Source organism: Plodia interpunctella, chromosome 14 (assembly GCF_027563975.2).
Source record: "Plodia interpunctella isolate USDA-ARS_2022_Savannah chromosome 14, ilPloInte3.2, whole genome shotgun sequence".
NCBI lineage: Eukaryota > Metazoa > Arthropoda > Insecta > Lepidoptera > Pyralidae > Plodia > Plodia interpunctella.
In genome coordinates this window covers 4802298-4829766 of record NC_071307.1, presented here as the reverse complement: position 1 = coordinate 4829766, position 27469 = coordinate 4802298, and the positions used below count along the sequence as shown (strand labels likewise).

At 36.0% G+C, this 27469-nt stretch overlaps 2 protein-coding genes across 3 annotated transcripts; one reads left to right on the top strand and one right to left on the bottom strand.

Annotated features, from left to right (window-relative positions):
- Positions 1–83: 83 nt before the first annotated feature.
- Positions 84–11929, bottom strand: qtc (quick-to-court). 2 transcript variants are annotated; one of them, XM_053754270.2, is made up of 6 exons: positions 11631–11929; positions 4874–5141; positions 3540–4577; positions 3145–3246; positions 2617–2709; positions 84–1729 (listed from the first exon to the last, which is right to left on the bottom strand). In XM_053754270.2, the coding sequence occupies exons 2-6, from the start codon at positions 5108–5110 to the stop codon at positions 1526–1528; spliced, it is 1674 nt and encodes a 557-aa protein (XP_053610245.1). In that variant the 5' UTR covers positions 5111–5141; positions 11631–11929; the 3' UTR covers positions 84–1525. The 2 variants fall into 2 exon arrangements, with proteins under 2 accessions (XP_053610245.1, XP_053610246.1); XM_053754271.2 differs by lacking the exon at positions 2617–2709 and having other exon boundaries at positions 11631–11927.
- A 9855-nt stretch (positions 11930–21784) lies between these two features.
- On the top strand, positions 21785–23874 carry LOC128675484 (clavesin-2-like). The gene has a single exon (XM_053754926.1). The coding sequence runs from the start codon at positions 21893–21895 to the stop codon at positions 22895–22897; it is 1005 nt and encodes a 334-aa protein (XP_053610901.1). The 5' UTR covers positions 21785–21892; the 3' UTR covers positions 22898–23874.
- Positions 23875–27469: the final 3595 nt, after the last annotated feature.

Genomic DNA, 27469 nt, shown 5'->3' with positions numbered 1-27469 from the left:
TATTGACTCAATAGTTAAGTGCCTATATAATTTTGAGGTTGTAAAAGAAGCAAGAAGAAAGTGAAGTAATAATAACAATATAGTCATAAATCAATAATTTATTTATTCATAACTAAAAACAAGCAAATTGTCACGGAAACCTCATGTGTGTCCTAAAGTGTTACAATAACTCGAAAATCAACCAAAACAAATACCTATGACAGGCATTATATTCCATTGAGCTCAATATGCCTTCCCGAACCCTAATAATGGATCACAACTGCAATGCTTGCTACAATAGAGTTCAATGGAATGGTTACCTTTACATCTATCAGAGTAAAGAGAAAACTATAGGTATAAGTCTTGCTATTTTTATAATTTTTAATGGACGTTAGGCGGTTTGATCATAATCAAAATATAAAAATAATAAGTTTCCTAACCCTTCAATTTTTATTACATATTATATTTTCCCACGGCTCTTAACCCTATAATTCTGATTTTATTGAAGTTGATATCAATAACATTTTATATATACTGTCACATTTGCAATCGGGAGGCAAGACGAGGCAAAATTTCTTATTATGACTGTTTAATTAAAACATGACAATACACAAAGTTACATACCTTCTAGTTTCGAATTTGACATTAAAAGAAACACGAGTATTTGAATTTTATAAGTTAGGTATCCTGCTATGGTAAAATTAGAATTATTTTCGATGTATCTTTAAATGCCAAATTGAAAACTGAATTGAAATCCGCAATAAAAGCAGTACGCGGTGATTCAGCCTTATAACATGCATAAATCTGATAGAATCACAAATGTAAGTCAAGGTGGCAAGACGTGATCACAAAGCCCGTGATAACTTCTAAGATTAATTTTACTTACGTGTCCTCCATAGATAGCAGACTGTAGCACTAAAGTGCAGTGCGAGAACTGCTTATACATTAGTCACTAGCGTCTTAGCTTATTTATTATGCGCAAGTGAAATTCACCTTAAAAATTATTACGAAAATTTTGTATAAACCTCAACATAATATTAAAATACAATAAAAAGCTATACAATGCCGACCAGCATGCATTAACAAAAAATAAAAGACCAAAAAGGAAAACAACACCATATAAGATGATAAAACTATAAAATATACAAACAACACTTACACTAAATCTACAAGGAATGCATTTTGGTTCACTGTACTTTTACATAAAACTAATGTCAAAATTGCACAAAAAGAAAACGATTCTTTGGCCCTTAAAATTATAAAAGAAAATCACAATTCAATAACTAGGAAATAAATTCGATTGAAACTTATAAAGTAATAGCAATCACCATTAACTTAAAACATTATTATGTGCCTTATTATGCTATGCAGGGACGTCTTAAAATAATTTCAAAATAGTGTGCACACCTTTAATACTATGCTTATACCCCAATCAAAAATATCTTAAACTATTAGTTGTACGTCATCGACGACATGCAACAATGATTTCTATCTAAATAGCAACAAAATTTATCTAAAGACATATCACACAATCACAGCAGTCTTTCTACGTCGCTCTAGCTTTGCGTATATTATTTTTCTCTGCCTCAGTAAAGCCTAGGATGTTTTCTATCGCGTTGAGATGACCCTGGTGGTTCTCCGGGTCTGTGAGGAAGTAGTAGATGGCCGACTTGAGGAACTGCAGTGTCACCTCGGGGTCCACAGTGGTTTTATTACCCTTTTGCGACTCGACAATTCGACGGTACATAGCCTGGAATAAAGTTGTTGGGTTTATTTTTGTTTAGTACCGCTTTTTTGGCATGCAGTAGCAAACTACTAGAATAGAAACAACCAATTTATGCACAAAAAGTACATACTCTTAAAATTGAAATTTGTTACCATACTACTCAAAAAACCATTTTGGTGTCCGAAACATAAAAAGCACAAACTTACAATGTGTATAAGCATTATAGTATATTTAATTTATGAAAATATTTTTGAGTAGTATTTTAATTCAGATATTTTCTACAAAACTGGAACATAATCGATAGATACTTTTCAACAAAAGCTGAAAGAAAAAATATAAATTAAAAAATATATTTTAACAAATACCTACTGATAACCCAGAAACCAAAAGAGGCTGTTTCAAATTAATACCATGCAAAGCTTTGTGTTAGGTGTAAAAAATAAAAATAGGATTATTTACGTTAGGAGTAAATATTGCTAATTAGTTAATGAACATAAGTAAATTGTTTTATTGTTCAAGAAATATACTTTTATGGCCGACTTTACAAAAGCGTTTTATATGTATATAGAAGATCTAAAATTAGGCTGATCCTATTTAGGCCAATATAGTGGGATTTCGTTAATCAGATTTAAAGACACCTTTACTTATACATTTTATGTTACGTAAATGATTTCCAGCATTTAGTAGAAGAGATGAGATTAAAACCACCTTAGGAATGATTAGAATATTGACCAGAAATGTTCCCACCAGAGTACCATCACATCTTAACACAAATAGACACAACTGGCATTTCAATCTTCGAACACAGACTTTAGCAAGACTTTCTCTTAACTTTGTGCTAAAGCAAAGTGTAAAAATATAAAAGAAATCAATGGGTATTTCAAAATGACCGCCGCCGTTAAAGTTCCAACCTTTCGAGCTCCTAGGACCCATAAAGAAACAGCCTCCTTTGCACTTAGAAGTACTTGTGACTTTGCCGTTCGGTCCGATGTGAATGCCGTGTCCTGGAATGCACTACATGTTAAGCAGAGTTCTGTTAATGGCCACTACATGCACACGCTACAAACTCTGTGTACGATGTTGTGGGTTAAAACATTGTTATTAATATACTCATTTCATTTTTGCCTACATATATGTAGACTGCTTCAGAAATGTTAGCATTTAATCAGACTGGAATATAATGGAAAGATTATGATGATGATTTGTTGAAGAAATCACAGAGCCATCCTTGTCAACAAGTTAGTCACATACATATGTTCTTATATCTCGAAATTCCATGTACTGAAAAACATATTCAAATAATAATACAAGAATTAATACATTGTGAAAATGTTATTGTTTAACAGTTGTCAAGGATAACTTCAATGTGAGGACTATTGTTTCTAAATTTAATGATATGCATACACTTGATTCAAACAGAGACTGAAGTACAAACTTACTCGGACATTTTCGAGCTCGGTCTGGGTTATCTGCAACTGTTCAAGTAGTTCCTCAACGGATACCCTGTTTACTGGTCCCTGAGATGTACTCGCTTCACCATCCTGAAAATTTCATTCAACCAATTATATGATAGCATTTCTCTAAATAATACATGCATAAACAAAAATGGTGTGCTGGTGGTACAAAATACACGTTAGTTGCCTCTTTAGGCAATTCAAATAAAATCGAACACCAGTGGTACCAATAGCATGCTGGATATGGAGAACTTTTGAAGATTATGCTGGATATGGAGAAATTTTGAACGTAGTTACTTACAAAATAATTGTTTATCATGATTTACATTCAAATACATGTTACTTAAATCAAAAATAAATTAATAAATTGACATAATTACCTTATCCAATTCAAATTTAGCTGCCTCCATGCCTTTCTGGTACATTTGCAAGTATATGGACCGGTGTCTGCTTTCTTCATCATTAAGCTGCCGACTTGCGTCCTCCAGCTGTTTCTCCAAAGCGTGGATTCTCTCCTTAGCTTGCTCATAGTTAGGCAGCAACTCACAGTACCGCGTATTTACGTCAGCCAGCTTCTGCAGCAATGCCTCAACCTTATCATTATGTGCCTTCTTCAACTCCTGTGTCTCACCCATGTGACTTCTCATCACATCATCTACTTTTTTTTCATAAAACATTATTAAACTACGGCGTTCCTCTTCTGCATCATTAAATTCGGTCATGCAAGAAGCCTCTTGTGTTAACATGTGAACTGACTCCTTAGAGTGTAAAGAAGAGTTAGTGAGATCATCAAAGTGGCCGGAGTCAGTAAAGGACCCTTGCATTTCATTTTGACATCTAGTTGGGGTCTGGTCTTTGAACAAGGGACTATCAGTGACATCAAAAGATCTACATGCTTCTTCACGTTTTGGACTTTCTTGTTCAAGAGACAGATCTTCAGCATTTTCCCTTATTGTTACAATTTCACTTGAATTTGATTTTTCATCAGGAGAGCATATGGATGCTTTGTACAGACGTAGTTCAACAACTTCTTTTGTGAGGTGAAATATTTCACTGTCTTTCTTTTCCAAATCTTTTTTAGCTTGAGTGAGTAGGTTTTTGAGTCGACGGATTTGTTTTTGAGCTCTTTGGGTAGGAGTGAGATACTCATCACCAGCAAGGCCAGCATGAGAGGAACAATGCAGGACATATCGCATAGACCGGCCACTGAAGGTGGTCCCATTAAATGGTGCATAACCTGCATCCACAGAAGCTGCAGTAGCAGCGCTGCCATAACTGTGAAGAGATTCATCATCAGGCAGGTCCTCGGGAGAGCCAGGTGGAGTGTGGGCAGAGTCTGTCATGCTGAGTTTGCCATCACAGTTGTCTTGTGACTTCAGGCAAGGTTTCCTTGGCTTTTGACCATTATTGCTAAAAGACTGCAAGTAAAATAAATTGATTACTTTGAGAATGAAAAGGCAGCGAAGAAGATATTTTTAGAACATATACCTTTATATGTCATGAAATTCCATAAAAAGCCTTGTGATAGATAAATATATTTAACTGGCCTGCAATGAAATGTTAATGTTTACTGTTTAATAACAACAAACAAAAACAATTCGAGCACTATGTAAGGTTAATTATTATTTGACATTATATTCATTTGTGGCCGACAAAGGCTATAGGTAGTGTAGTGATTAGAATATGCAAGAATCAAGTTTTCTATTACACTTACATGGCTTCTCTGGCGGTAACCGGGCTCCGGGAGGCGAGGCCCATCGCTCCGGGTTTTGTGGTGTGTATTTTCCGTGATTATGGGAATTAATTTCCTGGTGGAAAGAGGTGAACGTTGCACCATCTTCTCACCGCGCAAACGCAGTGAGGACGTGCGCCGAAAGTTCCCAGTGACATTCCCGGCGCAGCAGTGCTCATCGTGAAACTCTGGTATTCTTCTAATATAATTTCTGCTCATTTTTTTCAATTATTCACATTTGCGTAGCGTACTGAAAAAGACGTAGGTAACAGCTGTTTAAAATTTCATTTTATTTCATCACAACGAAAGCGTGCAAACTTAATACATGACATTGACATTTCAAAAATGTTGCCATAGATTTAGAAGGGCCCCGCGCGCGGTATAATTGCTATTCGACTTTATGTTTACAACCCTGAAGTTTATTATTCCGTGAACCCGAGTATCCTAATCCTAACTATCCTAACTAATATAAAAAATGTGAAAGTTTGTTTATTTGTTCGTTTGTTATTTCTTCACGCCCTATCTACTTAACCAATCTTCTTGAAATTTTGCATAGTTTGTAGTATGGAGAAGGGCATAGGGTACCTTTTATCCCGGAAATTAACGCGGGCGAAGCCCCGAGTAACGCTAATACAAAATATATAAGAAAATATGGATATGTACGTATTAAAGTAAAAACAAAACAGTTATCCAGAATTTTATTTTCAAATGTCAAACAAGTAGGTATCCTAGCAACCGTGCTACATAGATATCAAATATTAAGAACATATAATTTCTAAAAGTGCTATTTACTAGATGTGTCCTTAACAGTACGTACATGATAATCAATCACTATTCTACTTTGAGTTTGGTCTGTGTAAAGTATACTGTATTGTATTTAAAATTTAAAACTTTTTATGGCAATATTGTGTTTTCGAAAATCCAACGGGTCCATACGGAATGGTGGAAATATTGGTCTGTGGAAATATATTGGAGCGAATTCATTGTTTAGTTTTCTTGTGCTATTGGTACTCTGGTACCAGATTTTATTCAAGTCGGCTAAAGGTATCTGACATGACTTTAGTAAAAAATAGTATACACATAGGCAGTTACTTAATTTAAGAAACATCTATATATCTACCATAGTCTCTGCCCATTCCCACGGGAAACAGGCATGCTAATAACGCTATCAACAAACAAACGTAACTAACAATAAACAATTTTACAAAATACGGTTAAATCACGGTTGAATTGTGGATAGAACATGGCTAGCTAGAATTAATAAATCTACTATAAATACTCACGATCTCACTAAATAATAATTGATTTCACCAATATACTTCCGGCGGTTGTTTGAACTCGATTCTAAATTCGAACGGCACAATACTGGCAGCAGAAAGACGCTCACGATTACCACACAAATCTTGCACAACGACTGGGTTACAAGAAGTGTAGTTACAGAATATTGCACTAACGCAATCTATTAGGAATAATCGCTCTACTTAGGCATATATCTATCTAAACTTAGGTAGGCATTTTATCAAATCTAGTACATTATACACTGACAAAGTAAAGCGATTTTTTGATAATAAAACCTTATGAATTGAGTAATAATAAGGTGTATTATACTTTGATGTGATTTCATAAATACCTATAGATACAATATAAATATTTGCCGGGAAATCTAATTCTGAATAGGTTCTATTGGAGAAGACTAGTATAAGTTGCACAGAAATACTAACCTGAATATTGAAAAAAAAGTAATATTAAGATATAATATACCTACTTATATATATAATACCTAATGCAAATTAAGTTTTAAAGAGTGCTAAATGTGCAAAGTCCGAGTTTTAAAGAGTGTCCTAAATGTTCATGGCTATCATATCACACACTCAAACTTACCGACAAATACTACATTAATGAGACTAAACATTCCTACGAGTTCTTTGTTATTAAAAGGATTTTCTAAAAATATAGGTACTTTACTAACGAGGATATACCTACATTCCGTGTGCGAAAACCTTGAAGTTTGCAAACAAAAGAATTACCTTTCATGAGTATAATAATATTCACGCTTTGATTTTCTGATATGAGTTATGTAAGTACATATGAATATAATATCTTTGTTTCTAAAATGGGAAATTAACCGTGGCGTTCCCGTTAGTGCTAGCTAGCACCATAGCAATACTTCTTTAAGCTAGAAGTGCCACGGTCAAATACCCTAGCACTAATAAATTAAATAAATAAATATATTAGGACAAATCACACAGGTTGAGCTAGCCCCAAAGTAAGTTCGAAATTTGTGTTGTGGGATACTACTTAACTCAACGATACTGTATTCTATAACAAATACATAATATAGATAAACATCCAAGGCCTGGGCTAATCAGAAAAAGGTCATTTTCCATCCGGGGATTCCGACCGGGGATCGAACCCGGGACCTCTCCGGTTCAAAGACAAGCACTTTACCACTGCCCCACCGAGATCGTCATTACCGTCATTACCACTAAGTACTCATTTATGTCAAAAGAGCAACTGTATAAATTAATTTATCCCAACGACGGTTTTTAAATTTAATGATTAAAGTAACGTTATCGGCATTATCACGTGAAACGGCTGGATCAGTGCAATAACTAGTGCTTTCTAGTAAGTGATGACGGGAGAGTAGTGAAAATTTGGAACCAAGGATATTTTTAACACCTAACAGTAGGTATGCAGAATAAGTACACCTCACCATATTAGTAAGAAATTATAGGTTTTAGGCTGCTCGAGAACTAACAAGAATCAAATCAAAAATCAAAACCTTGGATATTTTGATAATTTCGTTTAATTTTCCCCAAGTCAGGTAAAACAAATTAAAGTCCAAAGTTAAACAAGTTTTTCGACTGTGTTTATAGATTACACTGCCACATCAATTTTAAACCTATTTACTGTGACTGTGACGTTTAGTTGGGCTTAAATTTTCCAGTTTCACAAATGCATAGGATAGGAGTACTTTTTATTTTTTGTAATAACTTTATTGCACGGAAGTAAAACGAATTAAAAGTGAATATAAGGAAGATACATATACTACCGCGGACTTATGCAATGTAGGGATCTCTTATACACTCGTATGTATAAATGTCACAGCCACCTAGTTAAATCAGCCATTTAATTGGAAGGAGAAAAAATATGTTCCACTAAAAGCATGTGAAACAGTATGATTTGGGTAATCAAGGAAGCAGATATGAGTTGTCGTTCTGGTCTAATACATTAATTGACTTTAGTAATTTGCTGTTTTTATGCATTGTCGTTGTTTGCATTCTTGCTAAGAAATGGCATTCTGGCAATGGCGATGGTGGTCATGTATGTGTACTTTTGTAGTGAAATTCCTCTTGTTGTATATTTTTTCTGAGAAAACTCGTATAAGCCGGTGCACACATCGCATCGCGTGTGTGTTTTTAGGGTTCCATACATCAAAAAATGAACTTGTTCTCTTATATGAACACCTGTTCGTCTGTCTGTCCGCCTGTCAAGACCTTTTTCATAGGGACGCTTAGAAGTATCAAGTTGAAATGTATATCAAATACTCAGGTTAATGTATTCTTTTAGCTGTAAATTATCATGCAATGTTGTAAATCAATGCGATGAAGCGGTGGTGGTGTAATGGTTAACGCGCCCGCCTGTGGATCGAAAGGTCTCAGGTTCGTATCCTACTCGTGCCATATGAGCTTGTATACCAATCTGACTCATATATAGTAGTTTTCATAGACCACCACTTGCTTCTGGTGAAGGAAAACATAATAATAATAATAATAAGTGCGTAGGGATGTGACGACCCCATCGCCCGCTGGATTTCCAGTGCAATCAGTCACCGCAGGGCAGCTTGTGGCGAGCTGTTGGTGAGCGGCGTCACCACGGACCCGATCTCCAGGGGACCACACACACATGCACCTACACACACATACACTCAGTAACACGTCCCTGCCTCTGTCTTGCCTTAGCCGGCCGGTCAGAGTGGAGTAGCAAGAGCAGAACATTCGCTCCAGGGTGGAAGTGTATTGCACGTAATGGCGTAATAACGGGGAAACCCGCTCTCGGGCAGCACCGTGATGGTGAAACCGGAGCCGCACCTCTCGACACCCTCAGCCGCTCTACTAGTGTTGCCCTCTTTGCTGCAATTTTGCATCGTGCAGCTTTTTTCGGGGGCCCATTGACAGAGCTGGCGAGTCACCGCCTGCCTATTTTATCCGTGTTTATACATTGGTCAGGCAGGCGACATAGTTTTGTCTCATAGACCTGAATACACATACACAAGCCTATTCAACCCAATAGCCCTATACGTTGTAGTATACATTATATTCCAATAGTCCTGCACTTTCTAAAAATTGTTCGCAAGTACATCTCCGTGGTGTGCTTGGCGAGCATGCTTTGGATTGTGCCCCACACCATTTTAGATCAAACATCTCACAAGGCCTCTACATGTTGGACCCATGTCCCCATGCAAGCCTCAAAGGACCGGGCTACGGCCCGTGAAACTTTTGAGAGATACAAATAATAATAATAATATATCTTTATTTCTCTCCACAAACAAGATTGCTTAATACTAGTTGACAATATTGAGGTACAATTGAACAACTTGAGTTTGTGGGAGCTGACGCTTGTACTAGGTATAAACCTGTCCTACAAGTCATCAGGCCCCGCCTCTTAATTAGTGAAAAAATATTGAAAGTGCCCAACTAAAAACAGTGCTAATACAATATTGAAGTTCCTAAACTAGAAAATATAATAATAGTAGATTGTGAATGCTTATGTAACGCTGTTACGCTAAGTAGGCAGTTTACTTGAAAGGGGCGTGAGATGTCATGTATTGGTGTCAATTTAAATGTAGATGTGAGATTACGATTTCAGAAAGTATTTAAGTGTTACAATTATTTACTGATTTTTATTGTAAAACTTGAAGTAAATTTTCTGTCTCTTCATAATTAAGTTTTTGTAACCATTCCACCAAAATATATTTAATTTTGAAGGTGTTTAAGTGGTGGATAGATAGCGATTTGTGAAGCTTATTGTACAAGTAAGGCCCTAGAAAACACAGAAATCTGTGACTAAATTTAGTGTTAAAAAGTTTTGATTTTGCTACTAGATGGTTGCGTCTAACATTTTCGCCAATGAGGGGAGTCAAAGAATGTTGCTTATTTACGGTATGAAGTATAAACAGTTGCCGCACAGTCAATAACTTAGTGACTTTGTAAAGCTCTTCTGTTGAGAATTGAAATGGCTTAAACCATGAAACCTTAAGTATAGCTCTTTGTGCTCTTTCAACTCGTAAGAAGTACGTTTTTGCAGCTCCGCCCCATGAGATGATGCAGTACGTCAATATTGATTGGCATAACGCGAAGTAAACCATTTTTATGGTGTCAACATCTGCAACGTGCCTTAACTGTTTAAAAATATAAATGAGCTTACGTACCCGAGAAGATAAAATAACTATGTGTTGTTTAAAATTTAAATTTTTATCTATGATTATCCCGAGATATTTTATGCTATTTGTGTGTTCGATAGTGTAGCTTGATTGTGAATCATTGGCAAATAATTTAAGATCGAGGTTCCTTAGATGACTAGAATCTTGGATGGAGAATTGAATATACTTAGGACATAGAACATCGTGAGGAAACCTGCATATTTATTGATAGTTTTGTTCCCTAGTGTTTATGCGTCTACCTGCCACTTGATGGCGGTAAGTAGTCGTAAAAGTCATGTCAGATGCCTTTAGGCGACTTGAATAAAATCTGACACCAGTGTTGGCAATATCACACTCGATATGATGATGAATTAACGCGATCAAAAGATAGGACTATTTTATGTCGCATATGTTTTGCGATTTCACAAGGGATAGGGAAGTTTCCTATAGGTAAGTATAGGAAACTACTAGACTCATGAAATTTGCAAGATGTAGGTAAGGGCTATTAATAATTATATAACACAGATAAATGAAAACATCCGAAAACCGTAAGTACCTTAGGGTTCGAACACAGCTAAATGGTCTGTGTGTTCGAATTAGATTATATCCGAGATGGTTTGATATTTCAACCGTGGCAAATACTGTACTTATCATTTCGAACATAATAATATAAAATAATATATTTCAGCGAAATTATACAGAAGTTTTTAAAATTTCGATGCAGCTTATCCATAATTATAGACTAGAGAGGCAACAAATTAAATACCTAGCATAAATATGTATCCGATTTCAAAATTTAAATATGGAACATAAGTAGTATGTCATAAATTCAGGTTTGATTTTTTTTTCTTATCTTTTACCTGTTTATAAGGTCGATGAGAAACAACCTTCGGAGTAGTATCTAATGTGAATTTAATATATTATTTTTAGTGTTCTAGGTTTCTTCCTTCCTTCCTAATTCTGCTATACATAGCAGGCTGCGTCTACTAAATTCAAGGTCGTCCGTTATGCTGTGTAACTTTGCCTGCATGGTTACCTACAAGCTACGTATTGGAATAAATCTTTGATTCATACCAAATCATGCTTTTAATCTTCTGATACGATAGCTTATCGCAAAAGGTTTCTTATATTATGATTGTTACTATCGATATTGTTTTCAAAATGAACAATATTATGATCAGGAAATAGTTATCTAACTTAGCTATCTTATTAGATCACAACCACACGTTCATTACACACGACAATGTGTCTAGTTACGTACAATCATTAAAATGCCCATTACTTGAAAGTTAAAGAAAATTATGGGTAAGTACTCACTAATTGTAACAAGTACGAATTTCCCAATCCATTGTGGAGAAAATCGCGGGAACACCAATAAGGCACATTGTACTTGGCACTTTCGTATTTCGAAAAGTCGTTCGCGCACTATGCTCGAAGGAAACTTATCAACTCCAACATCGCAAATTACATAGAGTAAACCATCCACGTTAACTTTTACGCTAAGAATGTTGCGGCAAGTCGTCGAGCGCAGTGCGTGGCTGTGGCTGCGTGCTTGGTCGATGTTTGTGCTCGAGCGACGCCAGCGCCTCCGCGCCCGCGGACGCCACCTGTAACAGAATTGTTTTCAGCACCTAACATGCACTATTGTTGAATTCCCTCGGTGTTACGACACTGATCAAATATCGGTATAACTGCAAAACAATGCCGATTTTCTTTTCGTATTGGTGTTACTTTGGAACCGCAATGCAGTGAAAAGTTGCGCCATCTACTGGCTTGTTCCTTAACTATGTTTATCTGGGTACAGTTTTCTAGGAACAATGTTGAATTTTCGTCAAATGGTTGCTACATGCGATTATGTGCAAAACAATGCATTTAAACTAGTATTTACTGTAAATATCTTCGTAGGACACTCAAAAAGATAATCAGTCAGAATGACTCTATGTACCTAATTATAAAAACGCATATCTGGATTGATATATGAAAACTTTCCAAACACCTATTGTTGGTAATCAGGAATATCTAATTATCTATAAAAGTCGTGATCGATTAATACTTTTTGCCACTGAATTGGCTCACAAAAATCGTTAGCAATAATGCGGATGGGAATAGGTAACACGAACGCGACGAGACGGCAGTTTTTTGTGGCAGTTGTAGTTAGGCACACAACAACAATTATTACGACATAGTCTGATAACTGCGAAAACACGTTTCGATGCGGACTCGTGATTGCTTTTCTATTATAACAACATAAATTATATTGTGGTCACATCGTGCTTATTACGAAAATGATAAATTCTAATTTTCGTATGAATTGGCAAATATTTAATTCGGGGATATATTTTATGAAACTTTTTATAAATTAAGGGTATTTAGAAGGAAAGATTGTACTTATGCATAAGAAGGGCAAATAAACAAGAATTATATGGATTGATTTACACAGTAAACGTATGAGATAAGGATTTTCATGCCTCGTTTCATTTCAGGCTTTGGAAAAAAGATTTTTCAAGAATTATTTTGAGCATAGTAACTATATTACTGAAAGATTTATATAATTATTTTGCGCATTTTTATTGGCCTTATTTTGGCTCGAGTTCACGATTACCAAATTATGTATTACCTTGGACCGTTCACTGTAATAGAAATATAATTACAGTTACGTATTTCACCGACTAATTAGCACACTTCCTGTGCTACGGTTACGTGCGTACGTTACTCTCATTATCTTATTCGAGGATATAATCATTGGTATACCTTATGCGTCATTCGGGTAGACTTAAACCTAGGCTCGGTAATGGGCAGTAAATGGGATTGTTTTAATTATTTAGGATCGGATCTCAGCGCACACCTGAATCAGTGTCGAAGTTTCTGGTTTTTCATTCATAGTATTAATAGAAAGTCAAGTCAAGGTTATGCTTGCCAATGGTCGACTAGGGATGCCGAGGACCGAGCGAAGTTGAGACGACAAAGTAGCAATCGCTTCAAGGTATAATATCATTACCTATATGTTTTATGATATACTAGATTTACTCGCGACTTTGTGTAAGTTACTTCGCGTATTTGATCTCAGTTCTTTCCCGTTCCGTTGGAAATTTTTAATAATTCTTTCTTAATGCTTCCCTACACTCTCTCAGGAACAAATACCAAATTTCTACATTTTTCCATTGTTTCTTTCTTCTCCATTATTTTATTCATCCACTACGTTGCGCATTCGTTTCATCTGTGTTGTCTGTCAGTCAGCTATAGAAGATGAAGAAGACTCTTTGATATTTTATAGTGCCAGTAACGAAATTACTCCACATTCTCTTGTGGATGTCGTACAAGGCGATTACGGGTTAAAAAGACGTCAAGATAGCTATCTAGTCCTGTGAGGTTGCAAGTGTTTACAAGTAAGTATTTTCCGTCTCTCTCAGATTTACTATTGTCTTGTGTATGAACTTTTTAAATTCTAGTATAATAAAAAGTACCAGATATGATGAAATGAAGTACTAGAGAGTGATGTAAAGTCATATTTGTAGGTTTGTGAGACTTTTAATATATACGAAAAATCGTTATAGTCCTTGCTGTCCTGAAGTCCTGAGAAACACCTTTTTTCCAAAGTTTTACCAAGTTTATTGTCAAAAAATGTTATTGAAAAATGTTTTAGACATATAGATCATAAATTTTATATACTATTAGGAGGGTATGGCGGTCTGTTGTTGATCATTGGAAAGTATGCAGACAACCGGTGGCGTAGCTAGGTAATCATAGGCCTTGGTACATAAAAGATCTTGGGCCCTACAACTAGTTACATTAAATCTGAAAATACAAAACCGCATCATTTGTTATTTAATTTTGTCTTTTTTTCTTATATGTAAAATTGTTTGAGGCCGTCAAACTGATCAATGAATTCTATTTTTTAAATTCACTTCTCGCCATTAATAGGGAAATAATTGATGAGTTTAACCCGATCGCGGCGTGAGTGGGATTTCGCATCTCCAAATATATAGCTTACATCTCCGATCAGAGACTTTTCGAGTGTGAGATATGAAAAAATCTTCTGCGTTTCACATAGTTTGATTGTGAAGTTGAACACCTTAGTATACATTTTGACGGGATAAAAGGTAGCCTATGTCCTATGCGATATTTCAAAAAGATGAATTTAGTAGATAAATCGTAAAAGTAAGAAATAAACGTACCTACTTTCGCATCAATATCAATCAATAAATATAATAAAACGGTAGAAAAAAAATCTACACATTTTATATATTTACATAAAAACAAAATTAGGGGATAGAGTGATAGTAATAAAGTAAGAATCTGAAAAAAATCTGTCTGTTTGTACACGCTAATCTCCGGAACTACTGGATGGATTCGAATGAAACTTTTTTGTTATATAGCTTTTAAGTCTGAGCAACATATAGGGTATAAATGATTTTGATAACTGGAACACCTGATGGAGAACTGCGATGGCCCAGCTAAACTATAGGAAATATAGAAATGACGCCTTAACAAAAGTTGTTCATCCTGATGAGCATTTTCTGTTGAGGTATAAAGCTCGAAGATCTAAAACACCTGATGCAGTCCCATGATGGTCCAGCTAAACTATAGGAAATATAGAAATGACGACTTAACAAAAATTGGTCAGTCTGATGAGCATTTTCTGTTGAGGTATAAAAATCGAAGATCTAGAACACCTGATACAGTCCACGTAGCGAGAAATGGGATGAGGCACGTTGCGGGAAAATACATGGGACCATTTGTAGGAAACGGGACAGGATAAGTTTCGGAACGAGACACGTAGCTGATATCGTAGCGGGAAACGGGGAATTGAACTACAGATGACAAATTGACAAAAATACAAATTTGAATCATAGTAATAAATAAATTTTACCAGTCTTAGAATACGCGATAAAAGAATAACTGAAATTTTACTTCGATTCCTTTTAAGAACTAATACACGCGTGCCAAGCCGCGGGCAAAAGCTAGTTTATAATATTAGATGGCTTTGGGCTATAAAGCTAAAAGGCTGCGGGGCCTTTTGGTAGCTACGGCATAGTGGACATTGTTTATAGCCTCTCGGAACCGGCCGGGCAGCCTTGCCCTCGGAGGCCATTTTTTGCGCCGCCGCCGCCGCCATTAATATATTTATCGGCATTTATGTACGACGTGATCTTATTTCTGCAGGCAGGTTTGAGAGGAAATGAGAGCATGGGTGAGATTATCTCAAATGCAAATACTTCACATTGGCTATAATAGTGTAATACCACACTTTTAGGCGTCAACAAATATTTACAGCTAAGTCTACTGCAGACTTTTAAAGCGCAGGCATTGACGGAGCAACAAGCTTCATCGCAATATCATCAGGACTCACAAGACCCTGAAAAACTACTCACAATTACAAATAGCTCCCATAGCTCACGAGGAGCACACTTTCAACAAATCTCTCTCTCATCTATGCTTCTTCATTTTCATTCGGGACTGTGACATCGTGAAGCTGGTCAACGAAAAAATCAAAGAATATTTCTTAAACATAAAAATGAGTTTGTTTGTTATCTTTTACGTACCAAAACATTTTCTGTATGTATAGTACGGAATATTGATTTCATTCCGGGGAAAAGAAAACTCACGCGAACGAAACCACGGCGAGAAGTTGGTAGGAAAATAAAAAGTATTTCCCATCACTCGCAAGTTAACTATTACATGGCGATTTGTCTTTATAAGTGACTGCAACCAAAAGTCAAAAGAGAATATACATTTTTCATTGATATTTAACTTTTAAAAAATATCGACGAACATAAAAATTTAACTCCAAGGTTAACTCGTAGGCTCTGATAGAATGTACCTAAGATTGTAATTACGACTTGTCTGGGATCCAATCAGCTATACAATAGGTGGCTATTACTTTTTTGTAAGCAACACATTTTGTGAGAGTTGTTTCATTTGTATACCTAGGAAATATTTCGTTGATAATTAGTTGAATTATTTTTACATGTCTAAAAACAATTTATGCCTCTTAACATGTCAACTACTTGGTACTGGTTGATAGTTATAATATTATGTAATTAATGTAGTATTAGGTATGTACGATGACCTCCGTGGCGTAGTGGTCATCACGACCGTCCAGCGGACCTGGGTTCGATTGAAATATTTTTGCAGTTCTGGGTGTGTTGTGTCAGTTTCTGTGTTTAGTGTGGGCCGTTGAGTATTGTCCATTTTATAAGTTTATCTGGAATATAGTTAGTTATTACTATAAATCTGTGGCTGTGTATAAATGGTCAATATTCAAGCGGATTTGGAACACGATCAAATGCATTACTGAACCGCTTTCTACCCAGTTAAACTCGCGAAGATAACATTGGGAAATTATTGTACCATCTTTTTTGATAATTTTTCCGATAAAATAATAACAGTATTGGCAGTTATATCGTCGTTGGTGACAACAAATTGCGAGCGGTTCGCGGTTGACTGCGCCTGCGCAGCTCTCTCCCGATTTCACGGTAGGTATGAACATTTGCATGACATCGCATACGATTATAATTGATTTAGATAACAAAGCATATAGTTATAGCTACTTGTGTGACCACTGGCTAGGAAACTAGATGATCTAGCTTGATGAATGTAGGTAGATAGTTCCACTGAGTTACTTATTACATATGAGACCAATTTTATTTAAATTAGCTGCACCTGGAAACCTGCCTTCATAAACATCCTTAATATTATAAAAAGTAGTCCCCCATCTGTTGCATCTGTCTGTCTGTATGAACGCGATAAACTCGAAAACGATAGGGCGGATTTTTGTACACTTTTCAACAATAGATAGTGTGGTTCCTGGAAAAGGTTTAGGTGTACAATATATTGTAGTTTTAGCCGAGCGAATGGAACGGGTCGCTAGATTCTTGCTATATCTCTTTTGGGAGGGCCATAGATTCCGGCGCTCTATGATTGAGTTGAAATTTTATCATGATAAACCTGACCTGATGGGGCATCCAAGAACGGGTCTAGACGTCGAAACTCAACAGTTTACTGCACGGATTTGATTTTTTTTGTCATACATTGAATGCAATAATATCTCAATGACAACAATAAAATATGAAAATGACATTTTTGTGAAAACCTTACCCGCAGCTTCGCTCGTGTCTATTTCCCACGTCGCCAGCCAGCACTCGCCAGCCAGGACTCATTCCATGGTTCTTCTAGCCCATCCTTTCCTTCTGCATCCTGCAATGTGGCCCGCCCAGCCCCAGTTAAGATGCCTTCCTCCCTACATGCAATTTCTCATAATAGGGTTAGGGTTAGTTAAATTAAATAAATGTTAGTCCAAATTACTATGTAGGCATTATGTTGGGTGGTTTGTGTATTAAGCATAGCGTAAACTAAAAAAGTTTAATAAAATATATTTGCAAATATTGATACGAATACAGTATAATCAAAACATTTATGGAACAACTCGTTCGCTCGGGTGGTGAGACAGGTGGAATTAAAATCATAACGACTATGTAAAGCGTGTGATTAAGATCTCTTTAATGTGCTCTGCGATTTAGATAACCAGATCAGTGAATATGCAAATAAGTTTCAAACTGCATGTTGTCTATCCACATAGTAATTTCATTGCATGACTGTCTAGCTCTACTTTTCTAACGGAAGTGGAAGCAGACAATAGTAAAAGTAATTTAATTTCAAACAAAAAAGTTTAAGATAAAAAAAATTGCGAAAATGCTAAGTAATATTGGCGTTAAAGTAATAATATAGCATTTGTGGAACTAAGATTATTTTCCAATTTTTCATTAATTTCAGAGAATGGAATATTCTAAGTTTCACTTACTTTGATCTTCTTTCGAAGCCGTACTAACATATTTTGCCTTACTGCTGGGAAAAGGTTACCTAAGGGGTTAAGGTAAATAACTCTTGCGAATCTTCTCATTTTGATACAAAACCTAGTTGAATATATTATAACTTCTATTTAAATTTCGAAAACGGTCTGAAATAAACAACTAAAGTAGACGCTGACTAAACTTCGTAATCGTAACAAAAACATGCAATGATTCACTCCATTTAGCAAACGTGACGGCTGTAAGGTCTTGTTTAAATTAGAGAGGATTACATTTATATACTTTTATATCGATTAATTTATTCATTTATTGTAATCGGTTGGCAGTAAATTATTTCTTTCTATTCCATAAAATTAATTTGCGTAGAAGGATATCAGAAATTATTAATATTAAAATGAATAACTGGAAGATTTTGACAGATTACAGGTAAACGTACATTTACCCAATAAAAGAAGTGAGTGTATATTTTTTGTTATGTATATGATTAAATGTGATGAATTGTTCTGAAAGTTAACATAGAAACTGTCACTTATTCTGACACGAATACAAGAGTGCTTGCGTTTTGTAATAATGCTTTATCTGTTTTGCGTCACAATCAGGGTTTTTATGAAAAAATAATTTTATTAAGAAAATTAACATAACCAACTCGCTGATCGGCCCTGCTCACCACAGCCTTATCTTACAACATTCTTAGACGTTATTTAGCTTTATTTATGTTTCGCTTCATTATCGCATTACCGACCGTTCCTCTGTTTACTACGCTTATCTCACACATTTCCTGACACTTTCTAGTTATTATCAATGTCGAGCACTGGCCACTAAGCGCTCTTTGCTTTTTAAGTTATAGTCTATTCTAGGAAAGTTTTTTCACCATTTAGCTACATTGTAATTTAATTATTAGTAATCTCTATAAATGAACTCTACAATGTAAATTTCCAAAATTCTTACACCAAGCTACATTCATGAGCTTGAGGTTAATATAGGTAAGTCTGTGTTCATGAGTGGGTACATACCATGGGTACCTACGTTTTGTCTGATATTTCCATGTTATATAGATTAGGCGAACACTGAACAAATTTCTCATGGCTTATCATTTGTTATCGCTCGATCGATTCATCATTGTCCCTTTTGTAATCCAGTTCACTGGGAAATAAGGAGATAGTGAATTCATACACAATTTCTGTCATTTAGTTTACTTAGTCTTGAAAAGTATAGTTTCACTTGAGGTTTAGAACTGAACATAATTCCTATTCCTACTAATATTATAAATGCGAAAATTTGTCAGGATATGTGTGTCTGTTTGTCATTCTTTCACGCAAAATTTACTGGACGAATTGTTATGAAATTTGGTACACAACCGTAGGAATTTCGGGATAAATAGTACCCTATGTAGGTGTATATTGTACCGTATATGAAATGTCATATCAATCAGTCTAGTAGGTAGATTTTGCGTGAAAGAGTAACAAATATACACACATACATCCACACAAATATTCGCAATTATTATATTAGTAGGATAGAATGAAATAAAATATATTTACTTTGGGCCTTGCCTATATGACAACAATATTGTTACAAGTTGGGCTACATAGGAAAAATGAATTAGAAATTTACGCAGATTGTAATCTCTCTGGTATTTGCAGATTACAGAATGTATTAATTTAGTTCACTAAGATAGTTAGGACTTCTTTACATTATTGCATAATATTATTAAAAATATTGAAATCATTGGCGTTGTGAATTTGAAGTATGAAGTTGAAGATAATAATAACGAATGTTTACTGTTAAAAAGAAGCTATAATGAGTTTTTTTTTCCAGAATGGATTGAGAGATAACATCTATTCTCATCTTCTCAATCTTCTTCTTATTTAGTGGCAAACATCGCAAGAACCTACGCAAGTAACAAAGATAAAATTAAACGTTTTATTCCAACCTTGATACTTGTAGTCGTAAGTCTATTTTAAGCCGGAGTCGCGTAGTCATAGTCACTGCATGGGGCAACGACCAACCGATGCACCGACATGGTTAACTTTTTTTATGTTGGCTAAAAGTCAACGACCTTCAGCAATACATCAATTAGCCCCGAATATGTCTGTGGAAAAAACTGCGCAATAAAGAAATGTTGAAATTAAAAGACTTTTGTCGAACGAAATTATGTACTCACTTATTAACTCCTGGTAATATTGACGAAGATAACTTTAAATTGATATTGGACGGGACTTTACAGTTATCAATGTGCTAACAGCCAATAGAATTTCTAAATATTTTTAGGACAATAATTATTTTCTGTTAACATTTTGATTTACGTCTTTTCTTTACATTTCTTGTATTAGCAGACGTCATTGCCTTCATTGCATTGCCAGTTGGTAGTTCTATGTGACCGAGTGCTATGCTAGGCCCAGTAAAACATGGAGTTTTGCAGCAACGCGTGATTAAAAACCAAACAGACATGTTAAAAATCAAGACCTAATTAAGTAGAGGCTACAGGTAATCGAATTTCAAGTTACTAAGTTGCCGGGAACTCTATGTAACGTCAATAGCGCCGCCTAGATATTTTCAGTAATTTTGCTTAATGTGACAGTCATAAAGACTGTATTAATTTAATTGTAATTAACTATTGTAACAAAAAGGTACCCGAAAAGCATTTTGCGTTTTTATTATGACGTCCAGAAATTTTAATTTAATTGGTCTAGTGGCTACGCGTTGATGTCTTTAGTTTATAGTAAATACAAATGACCAGGAATGACTTAAAATACATAATGTATCCTGTAAATTGAAAACCACGTGCCATATTTACTCGTATGGTGATAGAAAATGATGACAGTGAAACATTGTAAATTCAGTATGAGTTGTTTAAACTGTTCGATGGAAAGATAGTCAATTGTTTTATTTCAAGTAGCCATTATGAATGCAACCCACAATGGGTAGCCGCTTATGGCCACGATACGAACAAAGCACGGACGTTATACGATTTTCGGTCAAACGTTAGCAAGTTACGTATATGGCTTCATAGAGATAATGGTTACAAAGTTTATGGCCCTCTCATTTAATTCTATGTGCATCCTGCTCGCGCGCACAGGATACGTCATCGCAGAAACCAGCCAGCCAATTGACCGGCATACCGCCAACCTTCAGTTTTTCTTTTATTTATAACTCGTTCAGGCTGGGTAAGTTATGCTGCGTTTACATCGATGGTGGCACTTGCTTAATAACTTTTATGTTTAGTAAATTATCTGTTTCTAATAAATTTCGAGTCATGTGTTCATTGCTGAGTTAGTGGTAGAAATGTTTATCTCAATAGGCTAGTTCAGAGTTTGTCCATTTATGAAGAGTTCAATTATACTGTTAAGATTTATAAGAAGTTGTTTCCTACGTCAATAAGTCATCATCGTCAGTTGTTATCTGACAGTTAAAATGAAATAGATAAAGTCTAAGTAAGTTAGAAACCATTACAAAACTAAAAATGAATGAACTTCACAGTTTTTTTTTCTTAAAGGGCGTAGCACAAGTTTTAATGGATTGTTCTGACTTATTACACTTACCGAAAAGTATAATTGAACTCTGTTTGAAACCAAAAACAGCATGTACAACAAGTTAACTTGGATATTGTGACTAAGCTATGTAAACGAGGCATTATACGGTTTAATGAACGAATAGCGATGGCGGCGGCGCGCGGCGCGATCACAGTGCGCAGTCGGCCCCGAGACTCAGGCGGCGCGCGCGCACTTACCGCACGTTAGTGAAAGGTTGGATGACTCACCACCTCCGGCCATGAACGAGTACGCAGAGTACGACTGGAAACTGCAGCAGATGCAGAACGAGCGCCTCTGTGGAGTCACCAGGAAGCGACTCACCGATGGCGACCGGCAACGTGCCCTCGACGGACTCAAGGAGGCCGTGGACTCGAGCCTCAACCTTGCTCTGCGTGACAAAAGCCGGTGTCAGGATGACAACTTCTTACGGAGGTTTTTGTACGCGTGCAAACATGATGTACAACAGAGTTTCGAGATGTTAGTGCGGTACCACCAGAACCGACGCGAACATCCAGAACTATGGGCAGAAGCAGATGGCGGAGTGCTGCGGGCGCTGGCAGATGGTCTGCCAGGCGTGCTCGCTGAAAGGGATCGAAGAGGTCGTTGTGTGCTCCTCATGTTTGCTTCCAACTGGATCCCACACGCTTGCCCACTTCTTTCAGTTTGCAGGGCATTAATACTTACACTAGAACGCACTCTGGCAGATGTTCAAAACCAAGCGAATGGATACGTCATTATCGTGGATTGGACTGAATTCACCTTCAAGCAATCGTGTAGTTTACAAGCCAAAGTGTTGAAGCTTCTAATTGACTGCCTTCAAGATTGCATGCCTGTGCGGTTTAAAAGCATACATTTCATCGGACAACCTTGGTATGTCGAAACTGCTCTGGCAGTAATAAAACCATATTTGAAAGCGAAGACGCGTGAACGAATAGTGCTACATGGAAACAACCTTTCAACGTTGCACGATTCCTTACCGCTTGATATCCTTCCAGCGGAACTAGGGGGCGAGGGACCGTCATATAATTCCGAACGGTGGTTAAAAGAATTTTGCCGTAGCGAAAAGATAGTTCACTCACCTGTGAATCCTGTTCCCGTTCCTGTGACTGTGACAAATGCATTTGAAAACGATCCTCCTTCAGCTAAATTGAACAAGACGTATATACAAAAGGACAACGCAAATTTCTCGTTCCACGGAAACGAAAAAAGTGCAAAGTCAGAGTTACTACGTGATAAAGATTGACCTTATCTGTCTGATCGATCGCATCGTGGATTATGGACCGCTCCTGGTGTGAGCAAAGTTTATTATCGCTTGTGTACGTGCTGCAGGCGTTATTTGTGATATCGAGTGTAATGTTAATTTATTGTCTAGGGACTGCTTAGGGTGCATCTGTTTAGAAAGCAGTTGGAATTTATGATTAAGTGCATTTATATGGCCAGGAATTGAGCGCTGGTTGGTAGAGAGTTTGCCAGCGGGCGGTTTCGCTTCGTGTACATTTAATTAATGAGCTGGCTAGCTTATGGTGCGCGGGGGCCGAAGCCGGCGCATCCCAGCCTGCGCGAGCGCATGTAACGGTGCCGAGCTCTCGTTTCGTGCGACGCATCCGCTGCGGATGGCGAGCGTTGGATTCCGCTCGATCATTTCGCATCTCTTTCATATACCTACGCATTTTTCTAGACTTATTCATATTATTTATTCGACTAACTCTAATTCCGTAAGGCATCTCACTATGCTATAACTATATAAGTTAGGACCATCGTGACTAACAATACGCTTTGTTTGTGAGGCTTGTTGCGCATTTACTTTTATGTATAAGTCTATGTTTGGAAAATATACGGCGATGAGGATACGTAAAATATTTAAATAATAAGAATCTATTGTATTCTTTGCAAATGATAGGGCGAGTCATTGAGAAACGTGATTGTTGAAGGTGAAAACTATTGGAACAGTATTAATGACTAGTGTATGAGCCTGTATTCTGTGTTTAGCTCTCTTTAACTATTCTTCTCCAATTATAAAGTTAAGTTGCGAATATTTTAAGATATTTTAGAATTTAATTGTAAATAGCCGCTGCTGTGACGATTGACAATACTTAATTTATGTTTCACATAACGCTGTTACTGTTGGATTCAGTGATATCTGTATGTTTTTGAATTTGTGACTGAAACTATTACTCTCACTCAACTGATATTATGATATTAAATGTATTTATACAGAAACCTTGTCTTTATTTTAAGCGTCGTCGAAATCCTCAAGTGACTTTGCTGAGATGAGACTCAATCAAGAACCAATATTTATACTTTTATCAAAGTCGGGCGTTTAATTTTTATCTCCTTCAATGTCCTTTTGTTTATTTTAAATCTCTTGAATCAATTTAATATTAAAGTAAAATAATGCTTTAAGAAAATTACTTAAACATATATGCTCATAAATACACAAATAAATATAGAAATCCTACTAAATTTGTGAGGATGTATGTGTGTATGTACGTCTGTAACTCTTTCACGCGAAATCTACTGGATGGACGGTTATGAAATTTGGTACGGGTACTTTTTATCCCGAAACTTCTACGGGAGCGAAGCCCTGGGGCGCTGGTAGTATAACATAAAATTACAATAAACTTATAAACAAGCAGAATTATTAGAATGTATGTGTCGTAATTGGCCATGACTTTGGTACGGATTCCTAGTTGAGTAACATCACAGTTTAATGTATCGAAACTATGTTGTCATGTGTGTCATGACGTGATCACAACAGAAGACTTTACTAAACCAAAATGGTAATTAATTGTTTAGAAAAGTTGTTTACGTATCTGATGGCGTGGTTTTCACATTGATTTCTGATGAATCATAAATTATAGAGTGCAGGTTTCTTCATGTTGTTTTCCTTTTCTGTTAAATTAGTTTTGCTAGTAGTAGTAGTAGTTTCCACTATTAGTAGGATTTGAAACCTTTCAATCACAGTTATCTATCGGTCATCTTAACCACTCGATCACCTGAGTTAATTCCTTTCTTTAAACTTGCAAAGCTTTTCACGCCTGGTAATCGTAAAAATGCTTGAAATATTGGTATTATAAAGAGGTGCGCGGGCGCATCTGTTGTGGTTTACAAAAGAAAAGTAAATATCCGGGAAGCATGGCACCTGCTTGACATCGGAACAATGGCCGACGACCTGGGTCAGCCTTTGCCAGTGACCACTCTACAAATCGTCATATAACTCTAATAATTTAATCAAAAGAATCATTCATTTGGAAATTATCCTTTCAGTTGACTGGATAAAGAGTAACTGGTCGTCTATAGCTTAAAACTGATAATAAAACTGCAAGAAAATTATGAACCTTGGTATGAAGTAAATAATTTTTCTTTATTTTAATTCGGCCGCCCGTACTCGGTGTACATAAGGATTATTTAAATGTTAAAACTGCCAAAACACGCATATATTTCTAGGCAACAGAGAAAAAAAAACCGATAGCAGCAAAATTAGATAAGTTAATCGTATGGAAGCGCCAGTATTGCTTTAATTCCTCGTTTATATTCTCTCTACAAAAAAAATATATAGTAGTAAAGTTTTATCAGTTGTCGTATTTTATACAAATGTTTCTAATATTAATGAAGCCGGTGCCCGTTGCATACAGAATGTTAAGGCACCTCGAGGGTCGTGGCCGAGACTTCCGTCGCCACAGCGGAAGGAAAGCACGTCACCTAATATTTTAATCCTTTAGGTCGTGCTACTTGATTATTCCTGATTCTTATTGCTTCATTACTGTACCCGTATTTTAGTTTATTAGTATACTTTTTAATATACTTATTATTCTTGTCAGTGAATTCTTATTACTTTTAGCACCACCATTTATATTTGTGTCTCCTTTCTTCAAGTTAGTCTGAAAGAGATTGCAGTAGCGATAAGGCCGTCTATTGTACATCTTTCTAGTTTTCTTGTTCAAAATTATATCTTGTAGGTGTTTTATTTTTGGTGCAATAAAGTGATTCTGCTTACTTAGGTAATTGTTATTTTTTTAAAATTGCATTTCCATAAAGTTCACCATTTTTCTCGGAGCTAGTGAATATTATATTTGATTGATGGACAGTAAATTAAACTGATATGAAAATATGTTCATTGCAATCTATAAATTAACGAGTAAACTACTTACTTATGATTAGATTAGATATACTTACAATATCTTTAATGGTACAAACTCATTGAAATGTCTAAGTACTACCTGTATTCGTACACCAAATAATTCTTGCCGTGCCCTGGGATAATCACATACACTCGTATGAATATGAAGAAGATACTGACGATAAGATTCGTTAGATCTCTTAGACTTTCTATCCTGTTTTCATATTATTTTATATTTATATATTTATAAAAAGTTCTTCAATTGGTGGCGCTCAACTTATTTTCAAAATGTCCAACTGGTATCCTCTTCACCGCCGCCGTTACGATAATTTGTCCAGCAAAAATATTATTCACATGCTTAATATACAAAAATCTACAATTTGAATGCCCGTTTTGGGCGAAGGACTGGACTGGACGGGACGTGGAAACTGTGTGTTTCACACAGGCCCCAGGGTAGCCTATCTCTCGTATAATTTCGGCCCTGTAGCTAGGTTACCATATAAAAAAAAAAAATGTAAAAGAAAAGGCCTGATTTTCATTGAAAAATCCTGACAATTTTGGAGTTTGAAAATTTCCTTCCAAACGTACCTACTATAAAATTTAAAAAATCTTTGTGGTTTGGAAATTCTACAATTATTATCAAAGTTACGATCGATTATTCGATCGATTTATTGTATTTTTGTGAATTTCAAAACTCCTGAAGTATTTTCAGATTTGCGAAATCCGGCTGGAATTCTTAGAAGAGTTTAAAAATCCGGAGATCTGATATGGTAACACTACATGTAGCATTACATCACATCGCAACCCGACACTGCGATGCGTGTCCAGCACACTGCGGCTCACCGCTCCGACCAGAACCTGAGAAACGCAATAGCTCAAGGAACGTGCAATCGTTATAGGACATATCAATAACAGACAGTTACATCTCTGGTTAGAATAGAACTTATGTTCGATGCTTTGTAGAAATAATAGACCGCGACATTGAATCACGGCAAGAGTAATCTTGATTTAATTAATTTTCAATAAACATAAATAGGTAAACGTAGATTAAAATCGATATATCCTTTCTATGGTCAAGCCGTCTTGACATGAAATACCTGTACACATCCGTAACCTGACATACATCTGTACGTCTGTGTCATTATGAATCTATACAGAAACCGCAATAATACCAATAAAATAATATAGGTAATTTGTATGAAACCAAATCAGTAGCAAATCTCCCATAGTGTTATTCACTCAAAAATTAGTTTGTTAATGATATCCCCGCAATGAAAGCTAAATTGTCTCTTGAATAAGAGAGAAACTAAGAGAAAACCCAAGTAAGCCCCACAGCTCCATTCGAGCCAAGAAGCGATGTTGGGGTCATGGTTCAAATGAAAATAACTGACAGTGATTTCATAGTCTAAGCAACTGTAGACTTTGTTAAATTGTCACAAATAAAGGAAAACCCTGAAATACTTGACAGAGCTACCTTGCAGTTACCACTATCATAGATTCTACTGAACTGCACCGACGACGCTGAGTTGAGTCGGAACCTTTTTTTTGTTTACACGGGGGAATGCGTTATAGATTAAGTTAGCTACAAAGTTAAGTTAAGTAAGTTTTATTAAAAAACCTACACAGTAAGTATAAATTAAATTGCATCTATCTACTGATATGATAATGATAAGTCTGGCATGAGTTTATGAGACA